The 20530-nt window shown below is 41.8% G+C and overlaps 1 protein-coding gene across 3 annotated transcripts in view; it reads left to right on the top strand.

Annotated features, from left to right (window-relative positions):
* The first annotated feature begins 81 nt into the window (after positions 1-81).
* EEF1AKMT1 (EEF1A lysine methyltransferase 1) overlaps positions 82-20530 on the top strand; it is a 22854-nt gene continuing 2405 nt past the window's right edge. The window contains exons 1-4 of one of the 3 annotated variants that reach the window (XM_059903306.1): positions 82-169; positions 13467-13617; positions 15420-15499; positions 20165-20445. In XM_059903306.1, the coding sequence (XP_059759289.1) occupies positions 13474-13617; positions 15420-15499; positions 20165-20445 (505 nt within the window). In that variant the 5' untranslated portion in view covers positions 82-169; positions 13467-13473. Of the gene's footprint in view, positions 170-13466; positions 13618-15416; positions 15500-20164; positions 20446-20530 lie in introns of all 3 variants that reach the window. The other 2 variants (XM_059903307.1, XM_059903305.1) reach the window with 2 other exon arrangements.

The raw sequence follows: 20530 nt of genomic DNA, 5'->3' as shown, positions 1-20530 counted from the left end.
GCGGAGCCAGCCACCCCGCCCACGCCCGGTTACTGCGCATGCGCGGGCGCGGCCCCCCACCCACGCTTCCGGCCTGGCGGGACGGTGTGCGCACGCGCAGACGCAGTCGGCTGTCCGGGCCAGCGAGGTGAGGCGGCGGCACACGCGCGGAGGCGAGTGGGGCGCGTTGGTGAGTAACCCGAGCAGCCTCCGGGCTCCTGTGTTCGGGTTTCTGCTCCTTCTGGTTTCCTGGCGCAGCCTGGGGGCAGCGGCTGTAGTCAGCGGGGCCGGGGCGGGAGGGAGCTGAGGAGGGTCAGCCCCGGCTGGCGGGGGCGCCGGGGCGGAGGGGCTGCCGCCTCCCGTCCTCTCAGGGCGGCCGCAGGGGCTGAGGCGTCTCGGCCGGGCAGAGAGGGTGGGGCGGGCCTGGGGGCTCGTGCGCGTCGAGCCGCGCTTCAGGCAGGTGGATTTCACCCCCGTGTCTTAGTTGTAAAATAACAAGGTAGAGTTTTCGAATGGCGGGAGGGCAGGCGGCGTCCGGGCCGGGTGACCACGCGGACCGCCCGGGCTGTTCCGCCGGGTCACTCGGGAGGCCCCCGCGCCCCGCCGCCCCCTCCTGCGCGGCCCCGGGGTGGCCTTGGCCAGGCGACACTGTGTGCGTGCTGTGGACAGGGAGGAGCGGCCGGCCGTAAACCTGACACGTGGAAGTAGGCTGGTGCGCGTTTGAAACGTGCTTGGCCTAAGGTTGCCTCTTGCGGGAGGGTCGCGTCGGCTCCGTGGAGCTGTTCACGGCAACGCACGGTAGCCCGCTCCTGCCTGCTGACGCAGCTCCTTGACGTGCAGCCTTCGCGCGTGCTGGCCGCCTGCACGCCCCCTTCCGCATCCTTGCCTGTCCCTCAAGGCCCAGGTACGAGCCACCTGCTGCTTCTCTCCGCCCTCCACCCGCGCGCGCTGCTCGTTCTGCTCTCACGGCCCTAAGCGGTGCCCCTCGGATAGAGGGCTCGCCACGCTGCCACACTCAGCTGCCTCCTGTGCGTCTTTCTGCCGAGAGCAGGGTCTCAGCCCTCGCGCTGGTGACTCTGGGGCCGGGGAGTTCTTTGCTGTGGAGGGTGGTTCTCTAAATCGTACGGTATTTACCAGCATCCCTGGCCGCTACCCATTAGGTGCCAGCGCACCCTCCGCAGAGAACCACTGAGCTGCGGTAGCAGCCACCTGAGGCTTAGCATCAGTTCAATAGCAGTGTAGCACAGCACTTCCCAACTCTTCTTTCCTCCTTTTTTTCTTTTTTGGCTGCGCCAGGCTGCTTTCGGCATCTTAGTTCCCCAACCAGATCTTGAACCGGCCCCCGGGCAGTGAAAGCACGGAGTCCTCATAACCAGCCGACTGCCAGGGAACGCCCTTCCCAACGCTTTTGCGCTTGAAAATCTCACAGCAGTTTCACAGGCCCACTCAGAAAAAATTTTAAAGATGCTAAAGATATGATAAAGTAGTGACTTAAGTTTAAAAAAATTTACTGTATTACAACTAAAGTTCAGGTAATTTATAATTTAGTAATGTTTATCATATAAACATTTAAATTTTTCCCACTTGTGATGCCCTCATGAACTCACTCGAATAACGTATGAAACAGTGTATGATTGCTAGCGTTTGCAATTCATGTCCCTCCATTGAGCGTCTCTTACTGTAACGCAAAATATATTTTATTCCTATTGTTTGTTTTCTCCCTGCCTCACTGGAATGTAAGCGCCAAGAGGACAGGGGCTTGGATTCCCATCACCAAGAATAGTGCTAGTGCAAGGTAGTGCCTTGGTAAATGATTATCAGCTTTAAAAATAAACTTTTATTTTAGGGCCAAATTCATACGAAAATACAAATTGAAATTTAATTGCTTTTTACAGCCACAAAAGTAGGCAGTTTTCTTAAATTGCTCTTTGGAATTCTTTCATTTGAACGAAGTCAACTTTTTTTTTTTTTTTTATGGTTTTCATGTGTTATTTCTAAATAATTAGCTAACAGATTTCAGGTTGCAAATTGAAAACCTTTCTCCATCCACAAATGCAGCTGTGGAAAGTACTAATAAATAAAAATTCAGATATTCCTGTCTGTACGAAAGATACACACGTATATGTGTATGAATGTATATGGACACACACACACATATATTTTTCTTTGTCCTTCAATTCTTCTAGACAGTATTGTGGGGCAGCTTGGATCAGGAATTGGTTGTACGCTTCAAATTTCTCAGGAGACATTGGATTTTAATATTTGCCTGATTCTGACTCTTGAAATACAGGACTAAAATGAAGCCTCTTAGTACTTTGCAGATAAGTTTGCTGTGTTCTCAGACTTTCTCAGCTCAGCATTGCACACACTAATAATTCTCCCTTCTTCTTTTCTTCTTCTGGGACTCCCGCAGTGCATATGTTGGGCCACTTGAAGGTGTACCCCATCTCTGCTGATATCTCCATTTTGTTCATACATTGTTTTCTTAATGTTCTCCACATCTTTTCGTTCTTTTAGCATCTTTAAGACAGTTGTTTTGCCATTTGATCTTTTTCAGGGATGGTTTCTGTTGGTTTACTTTTTTCCTTTGAATGGGCCATACATTCCTGTTTCTTTATATGCCTTGTGATTTTTTTTGTGGAAAACGCTGGAAATCAGATTCTCCCCCTTCCCCAGGATTTGCTTTTTTTGTCTTTCTGTTGTTGTTGCTATTACTGTAGGCTGTTTTTGTGCCAAGGATCAGCCTGAGGAAACTTAAGGTCTTTCTAAGCCTACACCTTTTCCTGGGCATGCACAGTGACATTCTAAATTCCTCCATATATTCAGTTGCTATTTATAATGGTCTAGTCCTTAAATGTGTGGCCCCCAAAAGGGGGAAAAGAGAAAAATGGAAGCAGGGGAGGTGCTGGCACTTTAAATCCCCTCATAGTTGCTTCTGCTGGAGGGGGGAAGTGCTAACAACAAAATGAGCCTTGCAGCGAAAGACTCTGTCTTTGCCTCCATGATTAGAAGTAGCTGTCAACGGTCAGAATAAGATCCCCATTATTTGAAGGGCAGGGTCCTTATTGCCCACCTTGCTCCCACAGGCTGCATACAGGCTGCTCCTGGAGCTGTTGAGATTGTGTGTTCTCAGACTTTATTATGTTTGTTTACTTGGCATCCATTAATTACAGGGCCAAAGTAACGACCCTGTAATTCCTTACATCTTCTCTGCACGTTAGCTCTCATGGGCACGTGAAAGTCATATCACAGATCTCCCAGACCACACCTTACAGAATGTGTGTTTTCCCTTCCTGCCCACTGTCTTAACAATAAAGACACTGTCCCAGTTCTCTGTCTCTCTGCTTCCTTGTTCCTGCATATGACAGGTTTCATGTGGTCCTTCACGATGTGCTGTGCCTCTCATTTCCTGGGGAACTGTGAATAACAAACTCTTCTTTCAGTGGCATTGACCTCTCCATATCCTCACTTACCTGTATAAATTAATCCCTGAGCACAAAACAGGTATTTGTGCACACCTTCCTGAGGCAGGAATGAAGAGTGAGGGATGGGTAGCCACTGCCGAGTTAAGTGCCCAAATTGAATGAAATTAACCAAATTTTAAGTCTTCCCCTGGGAGTTGCAAGCCTTTGAATAGACTCTAGGGATCCAAGATAGTTACATCCGATAGATTTTGCCAGTACGGTTATCTAGGTATGGAGACAGTCTTCCCAGAACCTTCTAATAATCTTTATACACTCTCTCACCAGTCATTCCCATTGATACCACCTTGATGGTGTCAGCCTTCACAACAGTCTCACCTCTCTGACCACTTTATTTTGAGGCTGTCAGATGATCTGCTATATCTGCATTTTGTCTAAAAGTGATAATAGTGATAACTGTATTTTATCAAATCTCAAGAAAACATGCTGACAATTATTAAACTTACACTCATTTTAAAGTCATTTGTTAAAGTAATTTAAAAAAATGTGTATCTTAAGTCTGTGAATGTGATACATGTGACAAGTCAGTCAAAGTCAGTCCTGCTCCGTGCAGACAGCATTCATTCACCGTGCTCCGTGCAGACAGCATTCATTGTGCTCCGTGCAGACAGCATTCATCGTGCTCCATGCAGAGTTTCCTGTCACACTTCATAGTATTCCCTTTAATTACTGATTTCCTGTGCTCCAGTTTCACTCATTCCCTCTTCTGCCAATTCACTTTTTGTAGACAGTCATATGAAGGTACTAAACTGTCTTATTTAGTGGTTACAACAGATACCATATTATTAGTGGTATACTTACAACTTCAGAGAGTACTGAAGGTAATATTTGTGTTCCTGTTGTGTGCCAAGGACTATTAGGCACTTTATAGTAATTCATCTAACTCAGAATAACCCTATTAAGTAGACGTTAATATTTGTCCACTTCATAGATGAGAAAATTGAGGCATAGAGGGGTTAAATACTTGCTCCAAGCTATGCAGTTAGTAAGTGGCAAAGCCATGATTTAAGCCTAGGTAATTTGGCTCGAGGCCATGCTCTTAATCCTGTATCATGTTTTTCTGATAATAATAGCAGAAATGCTTTTTCACAATCAGTATAAAAAATGTTATCAAGTATCTGCTTCAAGTAAAAGTTGTTTATATGATCTAGTCCAATAAAGTATTAGAACATCTACATGTTGAGATGGGTGTGTGCACAAATTACAGATAGTTTACAATGAAAAATTTCAAACATTTAAAACTACAGCCTGTAGTAAGAAGTTTTGTATCATGATACATGACCCTGTACACACGTGTATTTTTTGCTAAAACATTTCACAAAGCAATACTTACTTCTACTATAAGCCATATACTTTGATACAATTTTTTCTATCTAAAAAAAAAATGCTGATGTTGTCCTACTATATTGACTTCATAACTTAAGGGGGATCATTGTATGGTGTGAAAAATATGGATAGAAGAATAGATGAGTTGTTCCATGAGATTTATTCTAAGTTCTTTCAAAAAGCTTAGCACCCTGGGGTGGCATCACACTGTTTGGAAGCCATTTCAGGCACTTTTTACTTACATAATCAAGTCCATGGGTCTCTACAGATATGTAATAAACATTTAAAAAATTATGTGTATCCTTACTCCCAGAGGTAACCACTATCTCTAATCTTCAGTTTTTCATTAATTTGCTTTTATCTTCATGTTTCTGAACTTCATTTAAATAGAATTATTTATACTATATGTATTCTTCTGTAACTTAGTGACATGTATTCTTGAGATTCATTCTTGTTAGCATATATATGGCTGTAGTTAATTATTTTTTACTGTTGTGAACTTCCACTTGGAGTAACAAGGGCTAAATTTCCCCTCCCATCTGATATAACTAAAAAACAACAACAAAAAAAACCAGATAAAATATGTGGGGAAAAAATGTCTTTGAAAATATTGGACACAGGACTACAAAGGGCAGTGGTCCCTGAAAGAAGGGAACAAACAAAATGAGCCTGATGATTGCCCCATCTTACTGCCTGAGAGAGTTTTCAGACTGCTGTGCAGGGAAGGGAAACCCAGACCGAATCCAGAGACCTCTCTGAATTGAGGAAATAGTTCATAGATCCTGGGGAAGCCAAATGGGGCCAGGGTGCAAGGCAGAGTACCGTACCAGAGAAAGAACCCTAGAGAACTGCAGAGGGACCTCCTTGAGAAACTACCTGAGGCTAGAGAAAACAAATACCTGAAAGGATTTGAAGGAACAGAACTCACTCAAGACTGGGAATAGTGACTGTTTCCACCAGCTGTACTGAAAAACCTCATAATTCATGGGGCGTTGGATAAAGTACTTAGAAATACTGATATTTTGCTACAGTGGTGAGCAGTAATTAGTGCTAGACTAACTGCTGTTCTCCTCTCTACTAAGTCTTAAAAGCAAGACCTGAAAGGATAAAATTGTTTCCAAGTAACTTTACTGTGTCCCAGTACAAATCTCAAGAATACTTATATTTATAAATACAAATTTGTTTATAAATATACTTACAGTAGTATAAAAATATCTACCATCCAACAAGTTACAGTTCATAATATCTAGCATTCAATAAAAAAAAAATTAACCAACCATGCAAAGGAGCAAGAAAATATAACCCATAATGAGAAAATCAATTGGTTGAAACTGACCCAGAACAGACACAGCTGTTGTAACTAGTAGACAAGGACAATGAACAGTTGTAACTGTGTTCTGCACATTCAGAAAGCTAGAGGAAAAACCGAACATGTTAAGTAGAAATATGAAAGAAAGATTGGGTTGGCCAAGTGCCTTTGGGTTTTAAGTAAAAGATATATTTTTCATTTTCACCAAGAACTTTATTGAACAACGTATTCACCGTTTTGTTCCACGACCTTCTGCCATTTTTCAGGCAACTTCATAATTCCATCTTCCCAAAACGTCTTATCTTTTTAAGCAAAGAACTGTTCCAGGTGGCTTTTACAGTCTTCCAGGGAACTGAAATTTTTTCCATTAAGAGAATTTTGTAGAGACCAAAACATGGAAATCCAAAGGTGCAGTGTCTGGTGAATACGGAGGATGAATTAGAACTTCTCAGCCGGAATTTCCCTGGTAGTCCAGTGGTTAAGACTCTGTGCTCCCAATGCAGGGGGCCCGGGTTCGATCCCGGGTCAGGGAACTAGATCCCACATGCATGCTGCAACTAAGAGTCCACATGCTGCAACTAAGACCTGGTGCAGCCAAATAAATAAATATATATTTTTTAATTAATTTATTTTTGGCTGCATTGGGTCTTTGTTGCTGTGCGCAGGCTTTTTCTAGTTGCAGCGAGCAGGGGCTTGTCTTCATTGCGATGTGTGGGCTTCTCATTACAGTGGCCTCTCTTGTTGTAGAACACAGGCTCTAGGCGCATGGGCTTCAGTAGTTGTGGCACGCGGGCTCAGTAGTTGTGGCTCGTGGGCTCTAGAGCGAAAGCTCAGTAGTTGTGGCACACGGGTTTAGTTGCTCCACGGCATGTGGGATCTTCCTGGACCGGGGCTTGAACCCATGTCCCCTGCATTGGCAGGCGGATTCTTAACCACTGCACCACCAGGGAAGTCCCATAAATAAATATTTTAAAAAATAATGATAAAAAAAGAACTTCCCAGCCAAGCTCTAACAGTTTTTGCCTGATCATCAAAGAAACATGCTGTCTTGCATTATCCTGATGGAAGATTATGCATTTTGTTGGCTAATTCCGGACACTTTTTGGTGAATGCTGCTTTCATTTGGTCTAATTGGGAGCAGTACTTGTTGGAATTAATCGTTTGGTTTTTCCGGAAGGAGCTCATGATAGAGGGCTCCCTTCCAATCCCACCATATACACAACATCACCTTCTTTGGATGAAGACTGGCCTTTGGTGTGGTTGGTGGTGGTTCGTTTTGCTTGCCCCACGGTCTCTTCCAGTAGTACAGTATTCACTTTTCATTGCTCATCACAAATTTGTTTTAAAAATGGAACGTTTTTATTACATTTAAGTAGAGAATCGCATGTGGAAATACAGTCAAGAAGTTTTTTCCACTTATGTGGAACCCAAACATCAAAGCGGTTAACATAACCAAGCTGTTGCAGATGATTTTCAGCACTTGATGTGGATATTTTGAGTACGTCGGCTATCTCCTGCATGGTATAACGTTGATTGTTCTCAGTTAATGTCTCTATTTGATTGCTGTCGACTTCAGCTGGTCTACCCAACCTTGAGCATCGTCCAGTGAGAAATCTCCAGCACAAAACTTTGAAAACCACTTTTGACACGTTCGACCCATCACAGCACCTTCTCCATACACTGCACAAATCTCTTTTTGCGTTTCAGTTGTGTTTTTACCTATAATAAAGCATAATATGCCAAAAATGTTGCTTTTTTCCTTCTGTCTTCAATATTAAAATGGCTACACAAAAATTCACCAATTTTGATAAGTTTTTTTCTATTGGAGTATAATTGCTTTACAATGTTTAGTTTCTGCTCTACAACGAAGTGAATCAGCTATATGCATACACAGATCCCCTCCCTCTTGGACCTCCCTCCCACCCTCGCCCATCCTGCCCACCTAGGTCATCATGGAGCACCAAGCTGAGCTCCCTGTGCTATATCGCAGGTTCCCACTAGCTATTTTACACATGGTAGTGTATTTATGTCAAACCTAATCTCCCAATTCATCCCACTCTGCCCTTCCCCATCCCACCCCCACCCCCACCCATCCATTCTCTATGTCTGTGTCTCTGTTCCTGCCCGGGAAATAGGTTCACCTGTACCATTTTTCTAGATTCCACATATATCCGTTAATGTGCGATATTTGTTTTTCTCTTTCTGACTTACTTCACTCTGTATGACAGACTTTAAGTCCTTCCACCTCACTACAAACAGTTCAATTTCGTTTCTTTTTATGGCTGAGTAATATTCCATTGTATATATGTACCACATCTTCTTTATCCATTCATCTGTCGATGGACATTTAGGTTGTTTCCATGTCCTGGCTATTGTAAATAGTGCTGCAATGAACATTGGGGTGCATGTGTCTTTTTGAATTACGGTTTTCTCAGGGTATATGCCCAGTAGTGGGATTGCTGGGTCATATGGTAGTTCTGTTTTGTTTGTAAGGAACCTCCATACTGTTCTCCAGAGTGGCTGTATCAATTTACATTCCCAGCAACAGTGCAAGAGGGTTCCCTTTTCTCCACGCCCTCTCCAGCATTTATTCTTTGTAGATCTTTTTTATGATGGCCATTCTGACCAGTGTGAGGTGATATCACATTGTAGTTGTGATTTGCATTTCTCTAGTGATGTTGAGCATCTTTTCATGTGCCTGTTGGCCGTCTGTATGTCATCTTTGGAGAAATGTCTATTTAGGGCTTCTGCCCATGTTTTTGATTGGGTTGTTTGTTTTTTTGATATTGAGCTGCATGAGCTGTTTGTATATTTTGGAGATTAATCCTTTGTCCGTTGCTTCATTTGCAAATATTTTCTCCCATTTTGAGGGTTGTCTTTCCGTGTGCACTTGAGAAGAAAGTGTATTCTGCCGCTTTCTGGTGGAATGTCCTATAAAAATTAAATCTATCTGGTCTATTATGTCATTTAAAGCTTGTGTTTCCTTATTTATTTTTTGTCTGGATGATCTGTCCATTGGTGTAAGTGGGGTGTTGAAGTCCCCCACTATTATTGTGTTACTGTTGATTTCCCCTTTTATGGATGTTAGCATTTTGCCTTATGTATTGAGGTGCTCCTATGCTGTGTGTATAAATACTTAAATTTGTTACATCTTCTTGGATTGAACCCTTGATCATAATGTAGCGTCCTCCCTTATCTCTTGTCACAGTCTTTATTAGAAAGTCTATTTTATCTGATAATGAGTATTGCTACTCCAGCTTTCTTTTGATTTCCATTTGCATGGAATATCTTTTTCCATCCCCTCACTTTCAGTCTGTATGTGTCCCTAGGTCTGAAGTGGGCCTATTGTAGACAGCATATGTATGGGTCTTGTTTTTGCCCCCATTCAGCCAGTCTGTGTCTTTTGGATGGAGCATTTAATCCATTTACATTCAAGGTAATTATCAATATGTATATTCCTATTACCATTTTCTTAATTGTTTTGGGTGTGTTTTTGTGGGTCTTTTTCTTCTCTTGTGTTTCCTGCCTAGAGAAGTTCCTTTAGCATTTGTTGTAAAGATGGTTTGGTGGTGCTGAATTCTCTTATTAGCTTTTGCTTGTCTGTAAAACTTTTGATTTCTCCATTGAATCTGAATGAGATCCTTGCTGGGTAGAGTAATCTTGGTTATAGGTTTTTCCCTTTCATCCCTTTAAATATATCCTGCCACTCCCTTCTGGCCTGCAGAGTTTCTGCTGGAAAAATCAGCTGATAACCTTATAGGGATTCCCTTGTATGTTATTTGTTGCTTTTCCCTTGCTGCTTTTAGTAGTTTTTCTTTGAATTTAATTTTTGTTAGTTTAATATGTGTCTTGGTGTGTTTCTTCTAGGGTTTATCCTGTATGGGACTCTGTGCTTCCTGGACTTGGGTGGCTATTCCCTTTCCCATGTTAAGGAAGTTTTCAACTATAATCTCTTCAAATATTTTCTCAGATCCTTTCTCTTTTTCTTCTTCTTCTGGGACCCCTATCATTTGAATGTTAGTGTGTTTAATGTTGTCCCAGAGGTCTCTGAGACTGTCCTCAGTTCTTTTCATTCTTTTTTCTTTATTCTGTTCCTCAGCAGTTATTTCCACCATTCTATCTTCCAGCTCACTTATTCGTTCTTCTGCTTCAGTTATTCTGCTGTTGATTCCTTCTAGTGTATTTTTCATTTCAGTTGTGTTGTTCATCACTGTTTGTTCCTTAGTTCTTCTAGGTCTTTGTTAAACATTTCTCGTATTTTCTTAATCTGTGCCTCATTTTATTTCTGACGTTTTGGATCATCTTTATTATCATTACTCTGAATTCTTTTTTAGGTAGGTTGCCTATTTCATCTTCATTTATTTGGTCTTGTAGGTTTTTACCTTGCTCCTTCACCTGTAACATATTTTGTTGTTGTCTCATTTTTTTTTTTTTTTGATGGGTGGGGCTGTGTTCCTGTTTTACTGGCTCTTTGGCCTGAGGTGTCCAGCAGTGGAGTTTGCAGGCAGCTGGGTAGAGCTGGGTCTTGGTGCCAAGATGAGGACCTCTGGGAGACCTCACTCTGCTTAATATTCCCTGGAGCCTGAGTTCTCTGTTAGTCCAGCGGTTTGGACTCGGTGCTCCCACCACAGGAGCTCAGGCCCGAACCCCAGCCTGGGAACCAAGATCTCACAAACAAAAAAAGCTGAACAATAACAAAGAATAAATAAAATTAGAAAAATAAAAAATATATTAGAAAAAATAAAAATATAAATGAAACAACAACAACAAGGTAAAACAGGGACTTCCCTGGTGGTCCAGTGGGTAAGACTCTGTGCTCCCGGGTTTGATCTCTGGTCGGGGAACTAGATCCCACATGCGTGCTGCAACTAAGAGTCCACATTGCCACAACTAAAGATCCTGTATGCTGCAACGAAGACCCCGTGTGCTGCAACTAAGACCCAGCACAGCCCAAACAAACAAACAAATAAATACAAGGTAAAACCACCACAACAGCAAAAAAAAAAAAAAAAAAAAAAGGCCTTGGCTGTGGGGGCGGGGCTTAGACTCAGGACCCTCGCAGCCAGAAGAGGCCCTGAGTGGGCGGGGCAGGCGCAGGGCTTAGGCTCAGCATGGCTGGAGGGGGCCTCGGAGTGTGCAAGATCAGGCCTGGGACTTCAGCAGGCTCCCCAGGGCCTGAGTGGGCAGGGGAAATGTTGGCCACATTCCCTTCCGATCCCCCAGGGTCTCTCCCTGTCCCCGCTGATCCCCTCACTGTGGGTGGGCCCCTCCCCTCCCCCAGCTGCCCCTCAGGGGCACCGGTTCCGTCTCGCCTCCACTTCTCCCCTCTCCCTCCCCCCCACGTCCCACCCAGTCACTTGGGAGTTCCTCCCGTCCCCTTAGGTGTCCGAGGTCCCCCACCAGCGCCTGGTAGGTGCCCTAATTGTGAGGAGATGCAAACTCTGCATCAGTAAGTTTTTTTAAAGTGCATGCTGATATGACAGCTGTCACAAGACAATCTAACAAAACTGTTTCAAATGAAGGTAAAGACATGTAAGTGCTACTAGAGCCATCTTACAGAAAAACCCAAATGAACTTTTTGGCCAACCCAACAAAAGAGACCCAAGTCAAACTTCTAGCCATAAAAACTACAATATCTGAAATAAAAAATACACTGGATGTGATTAACATCAGATTAGACACTAAAGAATAAAAAATTACCAAACTTGAAGACCAGAAATGGAAACTAACACAAATGAAATACAATGAAAAAAGTTTTGTTTTTGGTTTTTTTAAAGTGAACAGAGAGCATCAGAGAGCTTTGGGACAATTTCAAGTTACCTAATATTCATGTATTTGGATCTCGGAAAGAGAAGGACAGCAGAAAAATATCTGAGAAATAGTGGCCAAAAACTTTTCAAATTTCAGGAAAACTGTAAACCCACAGATCCAAGAAGCTCAGTGAACTCAAAGCATAAGAAACATGAAGAAAACTACACTGAGACACATCATAACCAAATGCTCAAAACCAGTGATAGAAAAATCTTAAAAGCTACCAGGGAAGGAAGACACAAAAAGCAAGAAAACTAAGGGTGACAGCAGATTTTATGTTGGAAATAATGCAGCTAATAGTGGAGGAATCTCTTTAGGGTACTGAAGAAAAACTCAACCTAGAATTCCATCGCCCAAAAAAATAAAATCTTTCAAAAAGTAAGGCAATATGAAGACAGTTTTAGACATAAAAGCTGAAAGGATGCATCAGCAGTAGAACTGCACTACAAGAAATGTTAAAAGAAGCCATTCAAGCAGAAGGAAAATGACAACAGATGGAAATATTAATCTGTACAACAAAATGAAGTGCACTGTAAGTGGTTATGAAGTAGGTAAATATATAAGGTTTTTAAATTTAACAGTGTGGTGCGGCGTTTATAACAAATGTAAAAATAAGATGCTGATCAAACAGTAACACAAAGGATTGGAGGAGAGAAATGGAAGTTATATACAATTATAAAATTTTTATGTAATACAAGAAGTGATACGTTATTTGAATGTATGCTGTGATAAATATATACTGTAAACCTTAAAGCAACCACTTAAATAAAGCTATAGGTAGCAAGCCAACAAAGGAGAAAAGACTGATATAAAATGTTTGCATTGCTATATAGTATCCCACTGTAGGAATATATAGCAGTATATTGTATAATGTCCAGTGGGTGGACATTTCAGTAATTTTAATTTTTGCTAGTACACATTTCTACTTTGAACATATTTTACATGTCTATTTATGTGAATTACAGGAGTTTCATATAGTTATATGATCGATATGTATATGTAGATACAGAATTACTGAGTTGAAGCAGGGGTAAGGTCAAATTGTTTTCCAAAATGTTTTCATCAATTTACATTTCAACAGCAGAATAGGCAATTTCCATTACTACACATCCCCCAAAACATTTGGTATTATCAGTCTTCTAAATTTTAGTCAATCTGGTAGGTATATAGTGGTGTCTCATTATCATAATTTGCATTCTCTCATTCCTTTTATTTTTCATCTCTCTTCCTATACCCCTCCTTTATGACCCTTCACTTATCCTGTCAGTGACACCCAGGAGCCTTAGGTCACCTACAAGCAGTGACATTCACACATAAAAAGATCTTATTAAGAGAATCTACTGTGAATTAGCTGCATGTGGCCATTGGGGTACCAGAAGAAAGCAAAACATCTTTATAGTATTTATGGTAAAGATTTCACTCTGCAAGGAATCATACAGGTGTGTTTCCTTTATACAACTCACTTTCACTTTGGAGCCCTGCTGTGAGATAAAATTTTTTTTAATTGTTGTTTGATGGAAAAGAAAAAACAAACATCACTTATACTCATTTCCCTGCAGGTGTGAAATGAGCAACTCTGAAGATGAGGACCTCCCCCAGCTCTCTTCCCATGCCCTTGCAGCTCTGCAGGAATTTTATGCTGAGCAGAAACAGTACACCGACCTCGGTGGCGATGACAAGTATAACATTGGAATAATAGAAGAGAACTGGGTAAGTTAATGCATTCCACATCCATCAGGAAGTGTTGGTGTGGAGCCCCTTCTGTACCTAGTCCAGTGTTTGTCTGTATCTGACCTAATACCCAAGTTCATCTCACTTGTCACTGCGAAGCTGATAACCTGTTCAGGAGCTAAGACAGAAAGCAGTCCACGAACATTTTAAGACAGTATAAATGCAGATTTTCCTAATTCTGACTCTCAGGCTGCCTGGTGATCAGAGGAGGGGACATTTCAGATAGAAGAACAGCATATCATTATATCCAACACAAACTGTGCTTCCTTCTTGTATATAGATGCATTCTGTTGGTTGGTGTGGAGCCCAGCAATCCTTGAGAAAAGGGAAAAATTGATCATTGCAGTAATGGGGTAACTGGACTTAAACATGTAGTAAAAAATAGATGAAAACAGGTGAGTTTTTAAGAAGATATTAATAGTTTCTGGGGCACAGTATGTATTTTAATTGTATTTTTATGGTCCAAATAAAAATAGGAATTAAAAAAAGTGAGTTCAGGAAAACTAACCTAACCTGGAATGTAGAAATGTACATTTTTGAAGGAGATAATTGAGAAATAGATGAGGCTTGAAATTTCTGTCTGTGACTACCCGTTGATAATAGAGCTGCCTCTCTTCATCACTTTGCAGCTGGAAGGAGGGGTGTGTGTGTGTGTGTTTAAGCAGTCTTTCCTGTTTACCATCTGTTTGAAACTGGGACAAAAATGTTTCTTTATATTTATTCTAAATGTTCCACTTACTCAGATGCCTCTTTCTCACTGCTTCCCTTCTTTATGTGCTTTTGTCTTTAGCTTGATGCTTTGAATAGTCAATATTAGAAACTTGAAGTACATTATTATTCTTGAGGTGGTCTTTTTCTCTTTTCCTTCTGCTTATTTAAATACTATGTACTTTTTTCTGATTCTAAAAGTAATCTATGGTTGTTGTAGAAAATCTATAAAAACATGAACAAAAAAACAAGTCATAACTCCACTACCTGAATTAACTATTTGTATATTTTTGACACTTTCTTTTGGTTTGTTTATAAAATTAAGGAGATCTCCCAGGAAGTTGGGGGGGGGTGGGGAAAGACAATGATACAAATTATAGAAAGAAAACATAAAACTAGAGGATAAATCCAGGAAGCTCAATATTCAACTAACTGGAGTTCCAGAAAAATAGAACTGAAAACAAAGAGGGGAGGAAAACTTCAAAGAATGATATTAGAAAATTTCCCAGAACCAAAGACCCTCACTAAGACACATGATTATTATGACTGAAAATTCTGGATATAGGTGACAAAGAAGATCGTAGAACCTTCCAGAGAAAAGCATGTCACCTATAGAATCTCAGGTCTGCAAATCACATTGCACTTCTCAGTAGCTTTATTAGAAACCAGAAAAAAGTGGAGCAATTCCTTCAAGATTTAGAGTGAAAATTTGTTCAGCCTAGAATTCTATACCCAGCTGAGTTATCAGTCAAATGTAAGGATAAAATTAAAATGTTTTAGACATGGTAAGTCTCACAACATTTACCTCCTACGCACCACTTCTCAGAAGCTGCAGGATGTTGGGAGAATTAGGGATAGGTTCAAAGAACCCAAGCAAATGAAACAATCATGTATTAACTCTAGGAAAATCAAGAGGTACCATACCAGAAAGAAGTGCAATCAGAGTATATTAGTTGGCCCAGCAGTGAACACTGATAATTGATATAGTATATATTGATATAGTAGATATAAATTAAAAGGATAAACTTTATGCCAGTTGTAAAATGATTTCACTCATTCCTCTGTCATAGCAGCTGAGCCAGTTTTGGTACACTCCGGAGACCGCCCTGCGCCTTGCAGAGGAAGCCGTGGCAGCTGCTGGGGAAGGTGGCAGGTGAGATCAGTTTCACTTCTCTTTTGCCTTTTAATCTAAAGTAATTTATTTATTTATTTATTTATTTATTTTTGGCTGTGTTGGGTCTTCGTTTCTGTGCGAGGGCTTTCTCCAGTTGCGGCGAGCGGGGGCCTCTTACTGTCACGGCCTCTCCTGTTGTGGAGCACAGGCTCCAGACGCACAGGCTCAGTAGTTGTGGCTCACGGGCCCAGTTGCTCCACGGCATGTGGGATCTTCCCAGACCAGGGCTCGAACCCGCGTCCCCTGCATTGGCAGGCAGACTCTCAACCACTGCACCACCAAGGAAGCCCTAAAGTAATATTTTAAATGTCCTTCCTAGATGAGACGTGGTTGGTAAGAAGGCTGAATTGTAATCTGCAAAACCTGTTTTCATGATTCACAGAACATGAGGAAGTAAGAACTGCTTCACTATTGAGTCTGGGGACACACACAGAAATCTATTCAGTGTAAGATGTCTTATCTCTGTTCCTTATTTTAACATTTTCTACCGTTACTTTTATACCCCTATAGTTTGCTTTAAAAAAAAAAAAAATGTTGACCTTTTTGAAGTTTTAAGAATAGATTCTTTTTTGTTAATTTGGTTTTTACTTCTGTCAAAACTTTGCACACATATAAAGTCAAATGGTCCTAAAAGACTTGTTCAAAAAATAATCCATTGTTAATTTTCCCCTTGTCCACCCCCTCCCCTTTTTAGCTCTCTTTCATTGATTCTCTTGGTATTTACAACCATTTCTAAATAACATGTTTATATTGGCACTTCTTGACTTGTCACTCGTAGACATGACTTCTCACCTTCAGAGAAGGAGGATTTGGCTCCCTTCGCAGTCCACAGCTGCCACGCACCTGTCTGCTTTCTGGCCACTCTCCCAATAGTTATATCCTTTCTTCTTCTTTTTCTTTTCTTTTTTTTTTTAATGGCTGGACTCTGGTAATATTTTGTTGAGGATTTTTGCTTCTATGTTCATGAGTGATATTGGTTTGAAGTTTTCTTTTGTTTCATTCTCTTGGTTTGGGTTTCATATTGGTTAATGGTAGCTTCATAAAATGAGCTGGGAAGTGTTGCCTGTATTTCTATTGCCTGGAAGTGATTGTGTAGAATTGGTGTTAGTTATATCCTAATTTTGGTTAGAACAGGGTTTATGTTGTTAGGACAACATAGATGTTCTTTACAGCTGAGTCTTTTCCTTTTCTGTACAATGTTTCATCTTCCCTGAAGAAAATAATTCTCTTTATTTTTTTTTTAGTATTTCTGTGTCTATATTACTAATTAACTCTCAGATTCTCCCCAGTGGTGTAAATCACTTATCAACAAATTCAGACATATTTTTCAGCTCCTTGAAAAAAATGACTTCCAGGGCTTTGCAACCTGTTCCATCTGGACTGGTTGATTTCTGGTTTTGCTGCAGCTCTGGTCTTGGTATTTCCTTCACCATCATGCTGAGGTGTCCTTTTACCTCTCTCTTGTTCCAGACTTCCTGTGTCCAGTACCCCAGTTCTTAGTTTACAGCTTTATCCTGGTTGGGTATATCCTTCAGTAGTTTCCATGGGAGGGAAATTTTTGAAACCGTTCATGTCTGAAAATATTTTTATTCTACCCATTCTCTTCATGTGTTAGTTTTGTTGGGTGCTGAATTCCAGGTTCTGAGGGCACTGCTTCATTGACTCCACGTTTCGGTAGTGCTATTGGAAAATACAATGCCATTCTGATTTCTTGTGGGAAACCTGTTTTTTCCCATCCCTGCCCACTGCTAGCTTAGGATTTTCTCTTGATCCCCAGTATTCGATGTGTCTTGGTGTGAAGCTTCCATCTGTTGTACTGGGTGAAAGCCCTTCCATTCTCATAACTCAGGTCCTTCAGTTTGGGAAAATAGTCCTAAATTATTTCTTTGATTTCCTTCCCACTTTTTTTTCCCCGATTCCTCTTTCTGTAATGCCTATTATTTGAATGTTGGACCTATCTACTTTTTTTTCTGTCGTTTTTCCATCTTTTGACCTTACCTTCTGGGAGAATTCCTCAACTTTATCTTTGAAACTTTCTACTGAGTTTACCATTTCTGCTGTCATGTACTTAGTCATCTATAACCGTAGTTCTTTTTTGGGTCTCTGAATATTTATTATTATTGTATCTTGTTCATCCTTCTGAGGATATTATAGGATTTTTTTAAAAAGAGTTTTCTCCCTACACAGTCTCTAACTAACTGCACACATGCGTCTTCTGTTTATTTTGGCCTCTGGTATTAGATGCTTTCCTTGAATGTCTGCTGGCCCCCTGCTGTCTGTCCGTATTTAAGAGTGAGGCGCTCTAGGGCTGGAGGTTCTGATACCTGGGCGGGACCTCTCTACTTGGGTGTCTGCAGATGGCTGTTTCTCCGTCAACGCCCAGGGTCAGCATACCAGGCCTTTCCTTGTGGGCTGGTCAGAGCCCCAGGAAGTCTTCCTGCCTGGAAGTCACGCATCTCATTGACCTCATCCCAGAAGGCTTATTTCTGAAAGAGGGTTGGGGGTCCCAACATCCAGTGGGTTTAACGTGATCCTTGCCATTTCCACATGGTACCTCACCACTAGCTGTGCCTGGCACCCGCCCTTCAAGCCCCCCCAATCCAGAGAACATCCCTCCAGTTTCCTACCGCAGTTGTGGAGGCTTGGGATAGGGAACAGAATCCTGGGGGTGCATTTCCTCTTGAATAGACCTTTCAGAAACAGTTCTCCTGTTTGTTGCCCCACCTTCGCCCCCCTGCTTGAGTTACCTGGCGGCGCAGCTTCCTGAGCCGCGGGCGCTGTGCTGTCGTCCAGCTCCCTTCTCGGCTTTCCTGGCCAGTTTGGGACTTGGCTGTCCTGGGTCTGCTGAGTCAGAAACCACCCGCCACTTTGCCTGTCAGCTTGCTAAGTATTCTTTTGTCTCCCCTCACACTGTCTTACTGTTGGAGGTTTATTTTCATGTTTTATTCAGCAGGCTTTCATGAAGGAGCAAATCTAAATGAATGTGTTCCCTCTGCCATCTTTAACTGGAAGTCCTAAGGTTTTCTTTTTTCTGTCCTTTTTCTTTTAAAATTAATTATATGTGGTTTATTACGTTTTTCTTAATGACATGTTTTTACATGTATTTTCTTGTTTTTACATATGAGGGCTTTGGAAGCAACTTATTTTTTCTGAAAGGCATCTTCAGTATTTTTAGGAGTTATGTCATAATTTTAAAGATGCGTAGTAAGAGTAGCATTTCTTGAGTACTTACTGTGTGTCCGGCCTCCTGGTAAGTGCTTTCTGAGGGTCATCTTGTTTAGCCCTCACACCTCTGGAGGTAGTTCCTGTCACACTCTCCATGCTAAAGACGGGCGCTGAGGCCCACGCGGTCCCATCGCTCGCCAAGGGCCCCAGCTGTGAGCAGCAGGCTGTCCGCTCCCCTGCCGCTGTCGCCACAGCCGGCTCTCGTGCCTTCCTCCGCCTCAGACCACTGTCCTTCCGCCGGAGGTACCTCCTCGGGGGTTTTTAGGGAAGGAGGTGCCGCTGTGGTTCAAGTCCTCTGCACCCCCAGCCCAGAGCTCTGGCAGCAGCCGGGCTGGGGTCTGGTCCCCACAGAAGGCGGTCGGGATGCCCCCAGACTTCCTTACGTGCTTCACGTGCATTTGGGCTGAGAAGCCTTTGAGCCCAGCGTGGGCACCTAACCAGACGTGTGACACTTCTCCGAAGAAATGCATCTCACGGTTTTAAACGCTGAGTTTAATTTTCTAAATAAGTAGTTTTCTGAATGATTTTGTGTGTGTGTGTGTGTGTGTGTGTGTATATGTATATATATATATATCGACACATGTAATAAAAATCTAAAAGCGACAAAGAGGATGGAGACAAAAAGTCTCTTTCCCATTGTCTGCAGACAAGCTGTGTATCTCCAAGAGGTCACGGGTGCACCTGTAAGTATAAACCCCACTCCGTGAAAGCGCAGTTTACACTCTCCTGAACTTGACTGTCTTGGAGGTAATGACAACACAGTATCCCACTGTGATAGACGTACCACAGTCAACTGAGTAATTCAACATTGAAGTTACCTATAGCATTTTTGGCAGCTGGCTTTAAAAGTTTAACTACTGGAACACTACCCGTTCATAAACTGGAGATGCTTGTAATGAGACAGATTCTTTAATTTACTTATACAAAAAAGCAGCAGAAATTCGAAGTAGTCTGTCTGCACTGAGACCCAGTTTTAATGTATCTTTTTGGAAAACTAAAGTTGTTTAGGCAGTTATTTGGAGTTTTTTCTTCAAGATTATGAATATTACAAAGTAACTTCAAAATATTTAGTTTGAGGCTAAAAAGTATTTGAAATAAATGTTAAGAGACCACCATGAAAATACTAAGGTAAATTCAGGCCATGGGCTTCATAACCCTTGTCCTAATATTTTACCATGAAAAGCACATTTATCCTTTCATACTTTAAAATTATGAGTTGTAGATTTGGAAACAGTCGATTCCTTAAAAGTGAGGCAGTAGAAAGTTTTCTCTCAAAATGTACTGCTGTTATTACTTCAGTTTGCATTATTGTTTCCTTTAAGAAAATCTGAACACAAGGACTGGTTTTTTAGTGAAGTGGTCATTTGATGCCATGCGCTGTCCTAAAGCTCAGTCATGAGTTGGCGCCTTTTGTTCCAGAATAGCATGTGTGAGTGCCCCCAGCGTTTACCAGAAGCTGAGAGAGCTGCACAGAGAAGACTTTTCTGTCTGTATCTTCGAATATGACCACAGGTTTGCCATATACGGAGAGGAGTTTATCTTCTATGATTACAATAACCCAGTGGATTTACCTGAGAAAATTGCTGCACACAGTTTTGACATTGTAATAGCAGATCCCCCCTATCTCTCTGAGGAATGTCTTAGAAAAACGTCGGAAACCATCAAGTACCTGACCCGGGGCAAGATTCTGCTGTGCACAGGTAGGTGCCGGATTGGCAACACGCCTCCCGTGACTTTAAACAAGGCTCTTCCCCTCTCCGCGCCCCAGTCGCCTATCTGTACAGT

The sequence above is a fragment of the Balaenoptera ricei genome, chromosome 18, assembly GCF_028023285.1.
Source record: "Balaenoptera ricei isolate mBalRic1 chromosome 18, mBalRic1.hap2, whole genome shotgun sequence".
NCBI lineage: Eukaryota > Metazoa > Chordata > Mammalia > Artiodactyla > Balaenopteridae > Balaenoptera > Balaenoptera ricei.
The sequence above is the reverse complement of the archived record's forward strand: the minus strand, read 5'-3'. Positions and strand labels throughout refer to the sequence as shown.